The sequence below is a fragment of the Elgaria multicarinata genome, chromosome 8, assembly GCF_023053635.1.
Source record: "Elgaria multicarinata webbii isolate HBS135686 ecotype San Diego chromosome 8, rElgMul1.1.pri, whole genome shotgun sequence".
In the NCBI taxonomy this organism is placed as follows: domain Eukaryota; kingdom Metazoa; phylum Chordata; class Lepidosauria; order Squamata; family Anguidae; genus Elgaria; species Elgaria multicarinata.
Window position 1 is genome coordinate 78,847,620 of NC_086178.1, and position 19,175 is coordinate 78,866,794.

The 19,175-nt window shown below is 45.5% G+C and overlaps 1 protein-coding gene across 2 annotated transcripts; it reads left to right on the forward strand.

The window, feature by feature from the left end:
- The first annotated feature begins 12,107 nt into the window (after window positions 1-12,107).
- On the forward strand, window positions 12,108-18,817 carry LOC134402235 (uncharacterized). Of its 2 annotated transcripts, XM_063131599.1 has the most exons (3): window positions 12,108-13,276; window positions 15,995-16,155; window positions 17,021-18,817. In XM_063131599.1, the coding sequence occupies exons 1-3, from the start codon at window positions 12,835-12,837 to the stop codon at window positions 17,045-17,047; spliced, it is 630 nt and encodes a 209-aa protein (XP_062987669.1). In that variant the 5' UTR covers window positions 12,108-12,834; the 3' UTR covers window positions 17,048-18,817. The 2 variants fall into 2 exon arrangements, with proteins under 2 accessions (XP_062987669.1, XP_062987668.1); XM_063131598.1 differs by lacking the exon at window positions 15,995-16,155 and having other exon boundaries at window positions 12,111-13,276.
- Window positions 18,818-19,175: the final 358 nt, after the last annotated feature.

Consider the following 19,175-nt stretch of genomic DNA (forward strand, 5'->3'; position numbering starts at 1 on the left):
TGTCATGGTGGTGAGTTTGAGGATTTTTTTTAACGTGCAAATTGACGGAGCTATGGAAAGGGGTGTGAATGGGGTGTTGGATTTTCATAAATTCCCCAAAAATCAGGGGATGATGGGACTGCCTTGAGTCTTGGCATGCGGCGTATGTATCCCTGGATAAGCTTTCATGGTGGCGAGTTTGAGGTTTCTAACGTGCAAATTGACAGAGCTATCGAATGGGGTGTGAATGGGGTGCCCGATTTTCATAAATTCCCCAAAAATCAGGGGATGATGGGATTGCTTTGAAACTTGGCGTGCATGTGTATACCCCCATGAGGTGTCATGGTGCCAAACATGAGGTTTCTAACTTTCACAGAAAAAGTTGTATAATTTTTTAGCTTTCAATGCAAGCCTATGGGGGGGGGGGAAACAGAGCTCTGATCCGGATCCGGAGCTCCGAGCGGAGCGGAGCGGAAGTGGGCGGAGCGGGGGCGGGGCGAAGCGGCCCGCTCCGAAAATCGTGGATCTGCAAGTGAAGCGGAGCGGGGGGTCCGTGCACACCCCTAGCATGTAGCATATAGTCCATCACCGTATGGAATCTTGCATGTAGCACATCATAGTACTCCCATAGCAAATGGGAAGTGAGCAGGCTTGGTAGGTCTTTTTGCATTTATATGGCTGGATTCTATGGATCATGAACTGCTTCCCAGGTGATTAGAGACTACTGCATGGAGCATCTGCAAGAAGGAACAATGTGACAACTGGTTGCATGTTTTCATCCCTAAAGATGCTGCTATATTTGGGTGCTGGGTTGCCTTCTGGTTTTGTTCAGTCATGATCTTCCCTAAGAAAGATGGAAGCATAAAAAATTCTGCTTGCAGTTACAGCAGATGCAATGAAAGGCGTGCAACAGAGGAGAAAATACACTGCTGCACGTGGAATTAAGTTAAAAGTCTGTTTGATGATGAATGAGCCAGAACAGAAGTATAGCTTATCCCCCTCACAGTTGTGCTCACTTTGCATGGCAAAAGAATTTGACAGGCATTTAAGCATTGCTGACTATAACACCAAGAAAGCTGTGTCTGGATCACTGGATTTTCTAGTTTACAAGGGAGGGAAATCCCAGACTGGTTAAGCCGGAGTAATTGAATTTCTTCACTGCCCAAACCTGAGCACACTTGCTCTGGACTAATTTTAAATCAGATATCTTTGATTTAAAGGTAACTTACTTTCATGTTGATTTAAATCACAGTCTTGAGATGGCTTCGTCTCAGTGATTTTGATGTAGACATCTACTTGGAGACAAGGTCTCCTGGTTGCGATGGATTTTGCTTCCAAGAAATTTTGATCAATTCAGATTGCAAGTGTGTTGTACGTGTGGGGGATCATGCGTTTGAAGGCTCTTCCATAAAAAGAACTCCCTGAGCAATAAAGGTCGCTAGCAGATCAAGGAGGCTCAGTGGCATGGCTAGGTAATTTTAGACCATGGATTTAATTATCTTATTAGGGCCCCTTTAGATAGCCATGTGTAGAACGTCAACTGTGACATGCAAAACTAACATTTCTCTCTCCTCCCCTTCCCCATCATGGTTTACAACTGCTTCTACATTCTTGATATGTTTGAAAAATGACAAGAAAAGCCGACCAGATATCCATGTATTTATCCACTCGCAAGTGGCGTCTATATAACACCCGTTCAAATGTTGATAGCATTGTCAAGTTCTCAGTCCATTGCATTATGGGAGGCAAACATTTATTCTTTGAACACGATAATATCAGTCTTTTAGCTGTCATAAGGGCTCAGAAAATCCATTTGCGTTGACCTTGCGTTAACTTCTAAGAAACCAGTAGGTAGCTTAGGAGGACATGCACATCGTTCCATATTAAAGACTGTTTCAATACAAACTCTTTCCCCCCTCTTTTATTTTGATGAATGGTATATTTGCTGGGGAGAAATTGACATTCCTACGCATGTAATTTTTGATTTTTGTTCTTTTTCTTTTCTATTTTGTTAAATTCACAAATGGGGGGCGGAGAATAAAGCATAATAACAACGAAACTGTTTGCCAACTTAATCTCTGTTTTTAATAGTCTGAATATGTGCAATTTTGCATTTTAGACTCTCCTAAATCATAGCACCAGAGTGACTCCAATAATGTAATGGAATTACCATTTGTTGCCTTGATACCACCATCACCTGACACTCATTGGGTGGTCATTTGGAGGACCATGACCCAAGGCACAGCCCTAGCTGCACCGCTGCAGAGGCTTGCCTTCTTAATGTCCTAGGCATGCAGACATACAGTATGAAATGGTATAGTCCAGGAAAAGCTGTGATCATATCCTTCTGCTAAATATGCAGATTGGCTTTTACTCCCAATTAGTCACTTGAGTTCTTCAAGCACTGCTTAATTGTGCGGACTGAGCTGAAAGATTGCATTCCTCAAACAATTACACCATAACTCCCCTCTTGACTTCCCCTGTAACATTCCAGAGCCTACAAGAATTGCTACTTTATGTCTTGCTTTTTAATAGCTTTGTTCAAAATAGTAGGCTGTGGGTTTCTAGAATCGGAACTGTGTTCAAAATGTCAAATATGGAATTAAGGATTAAATTATCCTTTTGACAAGGAAAGAGCCGCAACGGCAAATGCGCTAATAGTATTTTTCCTCCAGCCTCTGTTTCACAAAAAGAAAATAATTGACTGCCTGCTGCTAAATATGTCATATTTCGCACCTCATTTATGTCTACCTTGCACAACCCGCCTGTCAGAAATGTGAGCCGAAAGTAATCGCATTGCCAACCAGGTGTGGATCTTGCAGATGTACACAACTCTTTTAAATAAATTTGAGTTCCCAACTTCAAGTTTTCAAAAGAAAAACCAAGTTGTAAGGACCGAGGAGTAAAAGATTTGAGAAAATGGTAGAGTTTGGAGGATTCGTCCGTTTGTCAGACATCCATTCTTTAAGTAACTACAGATACAGGAAGCAGAGAGAAACACACTATGGAGCTTGCATCAACTTGCAGACCAGAGTAAAATCAAATGACATTTGATGGAGCTGAAGTGGTGCAAGCAACCACAACAAAGGGGCTAAATTATTTTTAATGGTACATCCCTGAAGGAACTAACAGATTAGTGTCCCCGCATCTAAGTCAAGACTTCTGTAAAAATGCCTTGAAGATCCTGCCTATTAAGAAATATTTAATATTATGAGATGGGGAATTCAAAAGAAAGGGAAAACATAGCCATGAGGCAAACTTATGTGTCATTCCATTTGTCTCTCAGAAAAATACAAACACATGCAATTCTGCAGAGCTGGTCCAATCCCATAGCAACTGTGGGAGCAGATGTGTTCTTTATTCTAAAAATCCTATGAAATCTAGAGATGTCAAGGAAGATCACAAAGGGCTTTAGTCCTACCTGTATTTTTTCTTTCTGCCTTCCAAGGTTTAATTAAAAAATCCCTCTTACTTTACACTTAGAATCTGGAAGATCCTTTTCCATTACAAAGGTTTCAAACTAAACAGAAATTTTATGATAGGCATGTCTGTTGTTTGTGATGAGACCTGTTTCTAATTAGTATTACAGAAATATTTAAAATTATAAAACAGTTATAGAAATATTTAAAATTAATCTCTACCTATAAAGTGGAAAGTATGTGTGAGCAATGTATGTTCTGAAATGTTTACCCATTTTCAGATCTGATGCGGTGCACAGCCCTACTTGCTTCAGCACCTAAACTGGTGGCCAGCTGAATCAGATGCTGGTAATATACTGCCTGCTGTCCAGTTAACCACACACTGTCGTTGTAGTACTAGCAGATTGCATATGAAAGTTTAGGAGGAATGTCATGTTCAAGTAAGGCTGAAAGAGTTAATTATTAAGCAAGTTGAAGGTGTTGATATTTTAAAACATTGTTTTAATTTTGGAAATATATCCGTTACCTGCGATCTATACTACAAAAACAAAGCAGGATAATTATCAATCTATATTGTTCGAATTACTCAGGGTTCTAAATAACATGAGAAGCCTACACAAGTAGAGATGGCTGTCTCTTGTAAACATTTGGCTTCAACCTTTGGGAAGTGATGTGGGCAATGGTGAAAAGGGTGAGCTAGTGCACTCATCCCTCATTGCATGAGTAATTCAAATGCCTTATCTATCTATCTATCATCTATCTATCTATCTATCTATCTATCTATCTATCTATCTATCTATCATCTATCTATCCATCCAATCTCATATGGAAAAGTTACAGTAATTATATTCATGAACATATCAGTGTCTCTACAGCCTCATATTATGTATATAACACAAAATTCTTCAGCTGTTGAGAAACTAGGGACTAAAATCTTTCATCTCATTTCTAATACAAAATGGATTTATACCTTCTGCCTGGCTCATTTTTAATTGATCGTAATTCTTAAACCTCGGCTGTGTTGATGAAGTCTTACTTCTCCTGAAATCTTCATTGTGTGTGAACATTGATAACATAGAAGTGATTAAGCTCCTCCAAGGAACAAACAAATGTTGATTTAAAGATGAAACACTCCACAGAACTGCAAATACAATTGATCAGGCATATGTTTATCTTCCCCCAAATCAATTTGCATCATGAGATTGCAGGGCGTTAGGGTGGGGCTGGGATGCCTCTGAGTTTTTGTCTCATTATTCTTTCTTCCTGTATTGTTCTTAATTGCATATTACGCTACATTTTGAGGGTGGAAATATATCACCACATTTCAAGGGGTGGAGTTCAAACTTAGTCCTACTTAATGTATACTCACTGAAATAAATGGAACTAAATCCCATTGATTTCAATGGGTACATTCTAAGTATGACTGAGGCCATTGCTAGACCAGGCTATATCCTGGGCTGATACCCGGGATCGCCCCTGTTTGTCCAGATGATGCACAGGGTTCCCGGGCTCAGGGAGGGATCAACCCTCCCTGGCCCTGGGATATAGCCTACCCCTTCTAGCCTGATTTTTCCCATGGCTGAGCCCAAGACCACGAGTGTGTAGCCTGTTCCACCGCTTTTCCCGGCTCCGCACAATTACTTGCATGTAGCCGGGAGAAGCTGCGCTCATCAGGGGCAGGGTGGGGGGAGTGGGGAGAACACTTTTCTTAATAAACAACAACTTACCTAAGCGCACGAGCATTCGTGCACATCCGGCCCCTTTAAGAAAAGAAAAAAAATGGCGGGCGCCACGACAGCTCTCTTCCTGAGCTCATCCCACCTCGCATGTAAACAAGGATGAGATCCTGTGATAGTTGCATTGTGGGCTCTCCCCTCATCTGGCGTGGATTTTAAGGTAGGTCTAGCAAAGGCCTAAGTCTCCAAAGTTATGTGTTATGTTTTTCATGAGTGTTGTGTTTTGGAGCATTGTGTGTTATGTTTTAGGGGACCTGTGCATGTTTTGCAATGTCACTCCCCTTCCCCACATTAGTGATGCATAATGGAATGCCAGTTCTTCAGTCTACTGTACACTGTAATTACCAACCAAGCCATAGACACTGCTGACACTGTGTGAAAAAATGGTGATTAAAGTAGACATTGGGGAATGGTAGCTAAATGGGGTTTATTTTTTCAACCTATCACATCTACTTACACAACTGAAGAATACAAATTACTGGAATGCACACCCTGGCTTGAGGCCCACTGTCCAATCAATACCATGTGCTTATTTGAGAGTTTTGCAGGTGCTGAAGTTATCCCATGACAACTCAGGAGCTTGGAAATGACTGAACAACACATTCTATCATCATCATGAATTTTCACCATAAGCACTTCTCTAACAATTGGTTACAAATGTTATATTCAACCTTAATTTCAGCATTGCTTTGGTCCAATAATAATGCCACTGTTTTAGAGATCCATAAATCTAGAATGATATCCACAGAGACAAAACATAATCTTTCTTTTCTACCCCAATGATTCCAGGATGGAAGCAATGGGTCCCTCCCACTGCATTGCAAAGTGGGCCCATCACAACGGGAATTTAAAGACTCCAAATGAGTAGAAGCACCTTTTTTCTTTTTTTAGAAAGAGGCAAGTCAACAAAGCTCCCTTATGTGAACTCCACTGACCTGCCTCCTTCCAGAAATGAGCATTTCTGCTTGTTTCAGGTTGCACAAGCAGTGAGGGCTGCATGGGCGACACAATTGGTAGGACAGAAGAGAATCAGTGGGGTGGAAGCACCCCATTGGGTACTGCCCTTGATAGCCTGCTCTTCAATTCCAGATACATTAGGGCACTTCAGTTATAGAAAACATTCTAAACATGTTCAGAGGCACCCTGTTTATTATCACATCAAGTGCTCTAAGCCTAAGACTAATCAGTGTGCAACCAGACTGCATTACATCAGATGTACTTGCTCATATTACAAAGGAAGCATGTGAGAGCAAGCTAGCATTAGATGATCCAGCTGCTCCTATAATGAGATTACTCTCATTGCAAAATACATTGCCTGCAGCATCTGGTTTTAGAGGGATGTAAAACCTGGACCAAGTAGTGGTGATAAGGCTGCTTATGATGTTGAGAGAGGGATTTTGAGGTACTCTCTAATTCCTTTTTCAGCATCAACAGAGTCTACAACATTCTCATACTCATGTAACATTCCAGTGTGCTTACATTTCAAGTCAAAGATTACAATCTAAGGATGCACACTTAACAATGACACTGTGCAATGCAGAAGAGATATTAGATATCATTGTGGGTGGAGGAAAAATAGCTGGTTTAAAGGTTTAACTTCTATTTTCCTTTTTCTATCAAACTTTGCATAATGGAAGAAATTAAGGATGATGAAGGAAATGAAGGGGGGAAATGCCTTCTCTCTGTAATTTCATTAAGATAATATACGGAGTTGTTGTTATCTGAAAGTAACCACATTTATAAAACGGCCTGCTCAGATATTTAAATTTCTAAAAGCAGACGCTGGGGCTGCCATCTAGAGGCAAACAAGTAAAACTGATCATTTTTAAAGACATTTTGCATATTAGAAGTTTAAGAAATAATGAAAGCTAGGAGTAAAAAAAAGTTTAGTCTTTTTGATCAATTTGTTCCACCTCTCTTGATTGTTAATGTATGCTCTCTTCTGGCATGTTCAAGTAGCAACACGCATTTTGCAAAGATCTGAAGGACTTTCCTTGAGAGGTGGTTTGCAAAGCCATTATGCTTGGCCTGACTAGGTGTAAAAGAGAATGAAGATCCTGTACTTCCATTGAAGATGGGATTTTGGCAGAGGCAGCTTTTCATGGCAGGTGGGTAACTGCTGGAATTCTGTCTAATACATAACAGAACATTTGTTTAGTATACAAATGTTATACTAACATTTGTTTAGTATACAAAAATTATTAACTGGTCTACATCTAAAAAAAAAAGATTCCTGAGTAGTTAAGAGTAAAGAATAAAACTATGAAATAATAAAAATACTTACAAATGAATAAAAACTGTGGCTGGTGATTTAAGAAAAGCTAAAAAATATATCTTTAGTAGATGCTGAATACAAAGCAACATTAGCACCTGCCTGACAACAACTGGCAGAGAATTGGGCATGAAGCGCTATTTGAAGTGGACTCTGAATGGACCTAAGGTTCATGCAGATACACCAGGAGTGTCTCATCCAATGATTTCAGTCACGAGACAAGTTGATAAAGGAGAATGTCACTCTCAAGGGTCATGTCATCCTTTATACCTGGTCTTATCTTATCAGAGCACAATTCAGATCACATGAAAAATCCGATTACACAGATTCACTATCAGCTTCCCCGCCACACACTAAGACAGAAACACTCCCTGTTCGTTGCTGATCTTCTCCTAGAGCAGCTACTGACATAGGAATCTCCACTCCAGAAGCCCCATGCAGCTTGTGCATAATCCATTTCTGACTTCTCGTTCCATATTCTAAAAGGGCACTTATGCAAGAACTTAAGAGACATTTGCCTGGGGAACTAAAATTCATAACCATGCTGGATTAAACAGAGACCTTCATTTCTTACACTCTTATCGGTAGGTGTCATGTTCCCTGCTATTCAAACCTCTTTGATGTTCTAAAGGCATAATGTTAAAACATTATCCACCTCAAGAGAATGAAATATTTGCATTGTTATTGAATTTTGTAGATATGTAAGATCCAATTTCAATTACTTTAGTTTCTTTCACCTTCAGGTTTTTTTTTTTTCCATTCAGAAGAATCTCACGAAAAGTTAGTCGGACGTAGTATCACCTTACTTTACTTATATTTTTGCCTTCTTTCCCCCCTAACTTGACCTGGACTTGTGGGGAGGGGGTGGCATTGTGTCCACTCTGGAGGGCAGGGGGAGGAAGAATGAGGGCTACCCTACCATTAGGCAGGCTGAGGCAAGTGCCTCAGGCAGCAGGTGCTGGGGGCAGCATTGGCAGCCCCCTGCCATTCTTGCTGAGCACCTGCCCCCCAGCCATTCCCCTCTTTTGGATGACAGAACTGTGTGTGCCTCACAACCTGTCCTGAAACCTCTAAACTTCCCTGGTGCCCTCAGTTGTGGTGGAGGATACATTCCCATCACCAGTTTTGAAGTAAAATACAACTGCCAGTCCAGTTTACTTCTGTATGTGGAAAGGGGGGGCAGCATAATGTCTTGGGCCAGCCCTACAAGAACACACATACTGCATGTGGACACTGAGCAGCAGATGGAATGGTTGGGAGGGGCTTAAAAACTCATCCTGCCCCTCTTTGGATCATCTTCAGTCACTTTGATGCTGTTGAGTAGGATATCATGTTTGTTTTGCCTATGGGTCAGATCGGCATGAGTGAAGCGTGGTGTTGTTGTTTTCTGCCTACCCTACCCTGATCTTCTGTGAGATTGGTGCTTCATGCAATGTGGTTTGCATGCACATAAGAATTTTATTAAATGGGGCTGACTGCTTTATGTCAAGTAGAATCGTCAGTACACACGCCTAGGTACGTGTAAGGATTATGTGTTCTATATACCAAAAATGTTCTTCCCTTTCTCCTTCTAAGGCACTAAGGAATACTGTTTGAATTTCCATGTCTTTATATGCCAGACATTTAGCCACTGAAGAAGACTTTCTGGTTGAAACACATATGGCCACTTGAAAGAAAGCACTATTTTAATAATCCATTGGATATAAAATTTAGAACCATAAGTGCTCCTATGTAAAAATATTGTTATTTGTTTTGTATTAAATTTCATACATATCTTTGCCCTTAACTTTGTTTTTCAGCTCCATCAGACGAGCATTTTATTGCACACTCATTGCTGGGCACTCACAGATTTTCATCGGTACCTCTCACAATGTCATCTGTCTCCTGTCTTCCACCCCTTCTGGCCTTCTTCACATGACAAAAAAACCCCTCAGAAAGTCCGATATATTTTTAAACTCAGAAGTTGCTGCTATCTCCTGCTGCGTGCAGGAGAAGCAGCACAATTAGAATGGCTGACTGAATGGGCCTTGTGCATGTCACTTGCTTCCTCTTTCAAAAGAGGAAGAAACGAGCAACGAAAATGGGTGGAGAAGTGACGGTAGGGAAACGTGATTTCCCCCATCTGATGGAGCTCTTTAACATCAGCTTGTATTCTGTTAAGACTAGAATGTTTTTGTGTGTGTGCCAGAGTACTTGGAGTCAGCTTTGACTGATCCACCAGCTAAAGCCTTTCCCGGACAGGGACAACCTAGCCACAGCAGTGCATGAACTGGTAGTTTCTCAATTAGATTACTACAATGCGTTCTCCTTGGGGCTTGAAGATGACTTGGAAGTTGCAACTAGTGCAAAATACAGCAGCTAAACTGCTGGCCAGAACATCATGAAGGGACCATATAATTCCAGTCCCAAAGGAATTGCACTGGCTGCCTATATGCTATGCCTATATTCAAGATGTTAGCAACCCAGTACGAGTGTTTCACCTCTTTATTCTGTGCATAAGGGCAACTGGTCTCTCATTTTCTGAAATTAATCTGATAGAATGCTGTAGTCCTATGCATGATTATGGAGAAGTAAGAAGTCCTCCCCTCAGTTTAACCTGAAACCAAATGGGGTTTAGAACAAGTCGTCTCAGGACTCTGACTAGAGCTAAACCACGGGTGGGGGACGTGTAGCTCACCAGATGTTGTTGGCATAGAACTCCCATCATCCCTCACCATTGGCTATGCTGGCTAGGGCTGATAGGCATTGCAGTCCAACAACATTTAGAAAACCATGGATTCCCCACTACTGGCTTCACAAAAGAAGATGGATGAAAGATCTGAAGGAGAACTTGCTTTACAGGCAAAGAACAGAAAAGCAGTGGGTAAAGGAAACCTGTGGGGAAAACTAAGAAATGGTATCAAGAGCAACAGGTATCCTGTCTGTCTCTTAAATCATCTCTGGTCTATTAGGGACACCTTGAGCTGACAAGCCTGTGGGGAAAATGTGGACTTACCATTGTTTTATTCTTCTATATTGCACATAAATAGCCCTTGTAGACTAGTGAAGGAGAGCAATTGTATCAGTGTTTTTACAGTGAGCAGGTAAATAGTATTCTTTGTAGGAGATATAGTAGGGCAGGACAATGTTTGCCTCTCACCTTTGGGGCTTTGGTTCTCTGAAAAAGTGGTGAAATATTTATTCATGTTTTTGAGTGGGTGGGGTATCAGGTGACTTTTGGTTGAGTGGGTGGGGAATCAGGTGACTTCCCCTTGCCCCCACTTTTTTACATTAAAAAGCTGAGCCATGCTGCCAATTACTTTGAAAAACTAGTTGCAATTGGCTCTGGGGAACAAAGCTAAGTGATGATGTAGCAACATTCCCATGGGAATGTCACCCCCCCAAAAAAGAAAGATGGCTCCCCACCTCAGAACAACACTAGGTCATTGAGAACTTGATTTACAAAGAGATCAGAAGTCAGATGGGCAGTTGCAATGGCTAAACCATGACTCAACTTTTTAATGTTTTAAAAAAACCAGAGGGAAAGCCCTCACTGTCTTGTAATTGTAAGTAAGTATTACGCTAACCTCCACACAAACTTTTGTCTTCTTTCCAAAAAGTCTGAATTGCAGGGGGCACCTCACAAAGAGAGAGAGAAAGAGAGACAAGGAGAGGAAGACGGAGAGAGAGGGATTGCATTTATTGCCCCAAGTCCAAAATATAGATTAAAAATAAAGCTATTATTATTTATTATTTATTTTATTTATTGCATTTCTATACCACCCAATAGCCGTAACATCAGTAACATCAAATTCAGGGATCTTCTAATGCCTTAAGTTCAAACCAAAATTGCCACTTTTACTGCAGTGACACAAAGCAAACCACACAGCTTTGATCTTCTAGACACTGAACACCCCCTAAACCACTACTAGATATTGTTGGAGAGCTGAACTACCATGGGAGATTTGTCTGGCAACCTAAAGCCCAAGTGTTAGATGAACCTGTGGGTGGGACATGCCATCTGGCCATTAGACTGTTATTTACTAGAGGTTAAGAGTGCCATGGAGTATTGCATAATACAGAAAAGCCTTACATACACGCCCAGCAAAGCTTGGGCGTGGTGAGGTCGTTGCGGGTGGGGGTGGGGTGACGAGGCGTGGAGGTCATCCATTGGATGGCTCCTCATCAGGCCACCAAGGAGGGGAGGGGCCTGCAGGCTTAATGTTGTGGAAAGAGCTTACCCTCCCCTCCTTCTTTCTTGAAAAGCGGCTCAACGGACTGCATCGAAGAAAGGATCGTCCTGCCTGTCCTGATCCCAGTGTCGTCGTGGGAGCCGCGGTTTTTCTGGCCTTAGGGCCCAGGTTTCGAGGGACAAGCGTCGTCCCGTGCTGTCCCCCCGCGTGCTGCCTGGCCTTCTGCCCCAGCGGCGCCTCGTTCAGGGCCGCTTTAGGCGGCGCGGGGTTTTCCCGCCTGGCTTCTGCCTCGGCGGCGGTGCTTTCAAGCGCGTCAGGGAACTCCTCTGCGCAGCGTGGGTGCTGCGTGTAGCGGGCGGAGTCCGCCCGTCCTCTCTGGCCGGCGCCGCCTAGGCGCACTCTTGAACGCCGCAAGAGCGGCAGCGTCAGCCCTCTTGGTTGCACCACACAGGCGCATTTGGGTCCTTTCTCCCTGCGCCGACCGGGCGCGTTCTCGCCCGGCCACGTTCTTCGGCCTTTGCCAGCTTGCGCCGCTCGGGCGCACTCTTCAAGGCCGTAAAGCGGCTGCATCGGGGCGGGCGGGTTCTTGGCCTTCTCCCTCCCTACCTGCATTGACTGGGCGCGTGGGGCGTGGGGGTGCTCAGCTTCTCCCTCCTTGCCTGCGCGTTCTCGCCCGGCCGCGTTCTAGGCCGCTAAAGCGGCTGGTTCGGGGGCGGGGGTTTCTCCCGGCCTGCTTCCCTCCCAGCTTGCGCAGCCCGGGTGCATTCTTTAAGCCGCTAAAGCGGCGGAATTGGGGGTGGGGTGTCAGGCTTCTTTCTCCAGACTTCCTTCTCCAGACCCCCGGGCACATCCTTCTGGCCCCCCCTCTTATTTTATTTTATTTTATTCACCCTCCCCACAGCAGAGCCCATTCTAGGCCGCACCTTGGCTGAAGCCACGTGGTGCCTTGCAATAGGTCGCACTGGCATTGGGGAGCTCTTATAGAAACCTGCAGCGGTGGCTGCGGCTATAGTTGGTGCTATTGTTGTTGTTGTTGTTGTTTTTTCTCATTAGATTTGATCTTGGGACCTTACCCAGTCTTATTTTTTCAATTCAATTCAATTCAATTTTTTCAATTCAATTTTTTCAATTAGGCAGGATATCTCTTGAAAGGGGGAGGTTTCCATTCCTAAGCCAACCCCTGCTCTGTGTCACGCCAGCCGGTGGGAAGGGGAGGGCACCATCCACTCCCAATTTCTGGTCAACAAACCATCATTATGCCATCCAAAAAAGGCATTGGGGGGAAGAAAGGAAAGGGGAAGGCCCCTCGCCCTCCAGCAAAACGTACAAGATCCAGGTCAGGATCTTCATCGGATGACGGTGATAGGCCTGACTTTTCAGCCTTTCTAGCACGCTTACAGGCTGCAGAATTAGAAAGGGGAATAGTATCACCCCAGGTCGTACCATCCCCCGCGACTGGAACTGGAGGGGTCGGCCGCTCGCTCACAAGAAAACAGTCACAGGAGAGGTTATGGTCTTCTATTTCAGCACGCTTGGATGCTATAGAGGCTTCTTCCAGTTCCAACGCACAGAGTCAACCTCATTCAAACAGGGAGGACACCAGCAATACGCCTCAAACACCAGCTAGCGGTCCTTCTGTTGCCATGCCAGCTAACTCGAACCAACTCAGCCCTGGAATTCTGCAACCTCCTCTTTCAGGTGAGAGCATTTACACTCAGGCTGGGGTCCAACCTTGGAACCATCTACCACCTTGGGCATGGTTTCCTTGGTTATCAGGGGCAGGGTGGCCTGGACCCCCTTCCAGGGCTTCCCAGGACACACTGTCACTTTTGACAACATCTGTAGGTCAGGGGATGCTACCCAGCGGAAGTATTATAACACAGAGTCCCTCTCCTACTGCTGCCCAATCTCACAGCTCCGCTCCAACAGCGCAGCCTGAGTTCAGGGCAGACGAGACATCTCAAACCTCAGTTGGGGGCTTACCTCAACAAACAAATCCTGTGCCTGATGCTATATCAGGTGAAACACCCACGGTTGCTGATCCCTCTACATCAAAGGAAATCAATTCTGTTTCCTTGGCTACCTCGGCTTCTGCCGCAGCTTGCGCTTCAGTGTGGCAGGGACCGGCAGGGGCTGGTTCGTTAACCACGGGTTCAGTTTCTGCTGAAGTAAAGGATCCTTTGGAGGGAGTTGAAAGTGATGCAATCCCAACAGGAAGCACGGCTTCTGCTTTGGGTTTTCACCTATCGCCTGCTACAAGGGAAAAAATTCTTAAAGGGGAATTTGTTGACATATTTTCCCTTCTCTTCAGAGAAATAGAAAACAGGGACAGGGACAAAGCAGCTGACAAAGAAGAACGCAACAGGCGTAAAAAAGTGGCCAGGGTTTGGTCGAACTGGTTGCCAGGTTTTTTAATTTACATGGGGGTAGTGCAGCAAAAATTCCCGGATCGGGGCTGCATACTGACCAAATATCTGGACATGATCTTTAGAGCATATTCAGATTATGAGGGAGGGGCTTGGCTCGCGTATGATGAGTCTTTTCGTAGGCGAGCAGCCATCGACCATTCCCTTAGATGGGACAGGAAAGACCATGACCTGTGGCTTCAGTTTATGACGCCAGCCAGGCCAGGTTTCATTGAAAGGGCCGATAGTGGTCATATCCTTGCTAAACAATCACCCGCTTCTTCATCTATGGGGAATGCGGGTCAGGGTGTTCAAAACCGCATGTTATGCTGGGACTACACGGCAAAGGGCAGTTGTTCACGCCCGCAGTGTAGATATAAGCATGAATGCCCCAAGTGTGGGGGGCATCACCCGGTCTCTAGTTGCACAAGATCCAGGGGTGGAAGAGGAACATATCGGGACCCTCAAGGTGGCAAAAAACCTGGTGGGCAGCAGCCCCCTCCTAAAGGGCCCCAGCCCAGTCAGAATTGAACCTCTCATCCGGCTTTTAGCTAAATATCCCAAACGTGATGATGCTATCTATTTAGAGGCTGGTTTCCGTGAGGGTTTTAGGATACCCTTCACAGGGGATAGGAAAGCATCCTTTGCAAAGAATCAAAAATCAATTGCTCTCATGGAGCCATTGGTTAGAAAGAAAATTGACAAAGAAGTAGAATCTGGCCGAGTATTGGGCCCTTTTGTTGTCCCCCCCATTCCTAATTTAAGAGTTTCCCCTTTGGGCATTGTGCCTAAGAAATCACCTGGGGAGTACAGGTTAATTCATAACCTGTCTTTCCCAAAAGGTAATTCTGTCAATGATGCCATTCCAGAACACCTCTGTTCTGTCCGCTATGCCTCTTTTGACACAGCCGTGCAAATAGTTCGCAGAAATGGCTCGGGGGCTTTGATGGGCAAATGCGACATCAAATCTGCATTTCGCATATTGCCCATCAACCCGTTGGACTTTGATCTATTAGGATTCCAATTCCAGGGTCATTTTTATGTGGACAGAGCACTAGTAATGGGATGTTCTGTATCGTGCGCCATGTTTGAGAAATTCAGTTCATTCTTAGAATGGGCTGTACAAGCCCGTTCTGGTCTGAGCGACATTACTCATTACCTCGACGATTTTTTCTTCGCGGGGCCAGGGGAATCCGGGCAATGTAATTATCTCATGGAGGAATTTCGACGGCTCACAGATGAGCTCGGAGTTCCTCTGGCGCACGAGAAAACGGAAGGACCAGTGTCGTCTATTCGATACTTAGGTATCGAGCTGGACTCCATAAAACAGTGCTCGAGATTGCCTGAGGACAAGTTAGTCGCCTTACGTGACAGACTCTGGGCTATCCATGAGTCCAAAAAGGTCACCCTGCTACAGCTGCAAGAGCTGGTTGGCCACCTAAATTTTGCTTGCAAGGTAGTGGCCCCGGGGAGGGCTTTTGTACGGCGGCTTTGTACTGCCATGAAGGGTTTGACCCGCCCACATCATCATGTGCGGGTTACTCAGGCCATCCGAGAGGATTTAAGCATGTGGTTGTCCTTCCTGCAAGAATTTAATGGCGTGTCATTTTGGAGAAGGGAACTTCTACTAGAAGCCGAGCTTCAGATCCACTCGGATGCCGCCGGTGGGATTGGATTTGGTGTGATCTGGAGAGATCGTTGGTGTGCCGAACCGTGGCCAAAAGATTGGCTAGGTTCAAGTATTTGTAAGGACCTGACCTTTTTGGAGTTTTTTCCAATTTATGTTGCCACCCACTTATGGACAGAGGAATTGGCCAATTCCGTTGTTCATTTTTGGTGCGACAACCAAGCCACGGTTCACGTCATCAACTCTTTATCCTGCCAAAACCCAAAAGTTATGGACTTAGTGCGGGCCTTTACTCTGCACTGCCTACAGCACAACATCTTGTTTCGGGCTCGCCATGTGCCAGGTCTCGATAACCCGATAGCTGACGCTTTGTCGCATCAGCAGGTCGAAAAATTTCGGGAGCTGGCCCCCTGGGCGAGGTCACATCCAGAAGTTATGCCTCCGGAATTATGGGAGATTGGCAGGAAGAGGTAGACGCAGCTTTGTGGCAGTCTTTGGCTCCCAGAACCAGGGCGGCGTACAGAAAAGCAAATAGAGAGTTTCAGGTATTTCGTACGACTCTGCAACTCCCTCCCACATGGCCCATTCCAGTCGACCACATCCTCCAGTTCTGTGTAGCGGAAAAGAGAAGGGGCTTGGCCCCCAGATCAATCGGAGGTAAGCTGGCAGCACTTGCCTTTACGGCTAAGTGCCAAGGTGTGCCTGATAACACCGTTGATTTTCGGATCCGTAGGGTTTTAAGAGGTTGGACACGGTCTAATCCCCCAGCTTCTGACCCCAGAACCCCCTTTTCACCCGAGATCCTAGTGGGACTTAGGGCACAATGGCAGACCCTTTGTTCTTCACCTTATGAGGCAGCGCTCTTTCATGCCGCTGCCTTGACCGCCTTTTTTGGGGCCTTCCGTATCTCAGAATTAGTGGCATCATCCAAAAAAGATTCATCACGAAGGGCATTGCTATTAGAGGATTTACAATACTCAAACACAGAGGTTCACATTCGTATTAGACGTTCCAAAACCGATCAGCTGGGCAAAGGACAAATGGTTTCTCTTTTCCCTTCCACCTCTGAACAATTATGCCCAGTTCAGGCCCTCGGGTCATTTATTGCCCTCCGAGGCAATTCCCCTGGGTTTTTGTTTTGCCACCAAGACCTTTTTCCATTGACAAAATACCAATTCTGGATGGTTACAAAGAAAGCCTTGCAATCACTAGGTTTGGATCAGTACAAGTTCGGGACACATTCATTTAGGATAGGGGCGGCTTCCACTGCGGCGGCAATAGGGTTATCACCTACCAGGATTAAGGCAGTGGGTAGGTGGAGATCGAAGGCATACCACGCCTATGTGCGTCAATTGCCCAAGTAAACCTGCCGAGTTCCGCGCATCTGACTCAGCTATGCTTACCTTTTAGATCTTCGGTTGGGCCTGCCTCCCGTGAGAGTGCTTGTATGCGGTCACAGTTTTATCTTCTGGGCCGGAAGGAGGGCTGCTCGTACAAGTATGGGCTCACAGCTGGGTCTGAGCCGGATCGCCAGTGTCCAATGGTTGGGCAAACGTGGCATGAAGTGGGAGCACCTCCTGAACACGCTGTTTCAACAGCGAGTAAGATCCCCTCCCCCACAGGTGTTGTTGGTGCACCTGGGAGGAAACGACTTGGGTCTGCTGAAAAGCAAGGCCCTGATTCTCCAAGTGATTGCTGACTTCAATGCGATCCGGCAGCGTTGGCCAGAGACCATGATCATATGGTCTTGCATGTTACCTAGGTTGAACTGGCGGGCTGCAAAGGACCAGAGTGCAATGGAAAAAGCGAGGAGGGAAGTTAATAGGCAAGTTTATAAGGATCTGTTAAAATTTAGGGATGTTAGTATTCAGCATCCACTAATTGTTAAAGCACGGAGGGAGCTGTATAGGGAAGACGGGGTCCACTTGTCGGACCATGGCAACGACTTATTCCTGTGGCAGCTGCAGAAGGGTTTGCAGGATGCTATCCTGTGTAGGTGGGGGGAGCCAACTAAGCCCTAAGCTTGTTGCCCCCTGTGGCAGGGAAGCGGACATCTCCACGTGTGTAGGGCTGGTGAGCATTCCACGGCACCAAGCGGTGATGGGTAAACACCTGAGGCTCAACAGCTGCGAACCTTACGGTCCAGCTGGGGAGATAAGGGTTACCCTTGAGACCGACCCTTCTCACTCACCCGCACACTTACGTCACGGGGAGGAGTGACACCGGAAGGTCTCCCACCTCGAAAGGGGGAATCAAAGGGTGGCGGAATGTTTTGCGCCACCCTTTGGTCAGGAATGTTTCGCCCAAGAGAATACGGATTCATGCCGTCATAGAGGAGATGCCCGCTTAGGTTACCCTTCTGCAGTTGTGTTTAATAAAATGTGGCCCAGTTTTTCAACCCAAGCTACTGTGTCGCCTCGTTATTTCCACACTCCACGCACCGCAAAAGCCTTACATACACGCCCAGCAAAGCTTGGGCGTGGTGAGGTCGTTGCGGGTGGGGGTGGGGTGACGAGGCGTGGAGGTCATCCATTGGATGGCTCCTCATCAGGCCACCAAGGAGGGGAGGGGCCTGCAGGCTTAATGTTGTGGAAAGAGCTTACCCTCCCCTCCTTCTTTCTTGAAAAGCGGCTCCCTCCCGCCCTTCCCTGTAGGTAGTGTGGTTTATCGGTTGTCACTAGGAGGCCAAGTAGGAATTTTTTACTTATTACCTACTGTTAAGGTCATAAGTTTTTTCGCCTACTTCACACTGCAAGACAGGTTAGGGTGTAATAAATAGGTTAATTGGAGTTCTATTTCGGTCACATTGGTTGGCAGGGAAGCGGACATCTCCACGTGTGTAGGGCTGGTGAGCATTCCACGGCACCAAGCGGTGATGGGTAAACACCTGAGGCTCAACAGCTGCGAACCTTACGGTCCAGCTGGGGAGATAAGGGTTACCCTTGAGACCGACCCTTCTCACTCACCCGCACACTTACGTCACGGGGAGGAGTGACACCGGAAGGTCTCCCACCTCGAAAGGGGGAATCAAAGGGTGGCGGAATGTTTTGCGCCACCCTTTGGTCAGGAATGTTTCGCCCAAGAGAATACGGATTCATGCCGTCATAGAGGAGATGCCCGCTTAGGTTACCCTTCTGCAGTTGTGTTTAATAAAATGTGGCCCAGTTTTTCAACCCAAGCTACTGTGTCGCCTCGTTATTTCCACACTCCACGCACCGCAATGAAGCCTTGTGCAGGGTCCAGCTTTGGTTCTGGTCACGTTGGAGGGAAGACTGCTTTGCCTTGGGAAGTACCAGAAGCAGTCAGAAGGGTCCAAATCAGTTCTGGCTTCAAATGGATCTGATGTGCATCCCTAACTGCCACTCACTTTAGTTCCATCCACTGTTCCATCATGCTTGGCTGCTGCCAATCATTCTTCCACTCATTCTTTGGTTACACACATGCATAGGAATAACCAGCACTTGTCTAATACACCCTTGTGCATGCATGATTCATTCAAGCTGCATGGCTGGGAGAATAGAACATTTCCCACGAATGAGGGCAACTGAAGTTTGTATACTCACTG

Coding starts and splice junctions, on each gene's coding strand:
- LOC134402235 (XM_063131598.1), top strand. CDS start 12,835: ATGCCATCCAAAAAAGGCATTGGGGGGAAGAAAGGAAAGGGGAAGGCC. Junction 13,277..17,020: donor TCTGCAACCTCCTCTTTCAG/GTGAGAGCATTT, acceptor CTTACCTTTTAG/ATCTTCGGTTGGGCCTGCCT.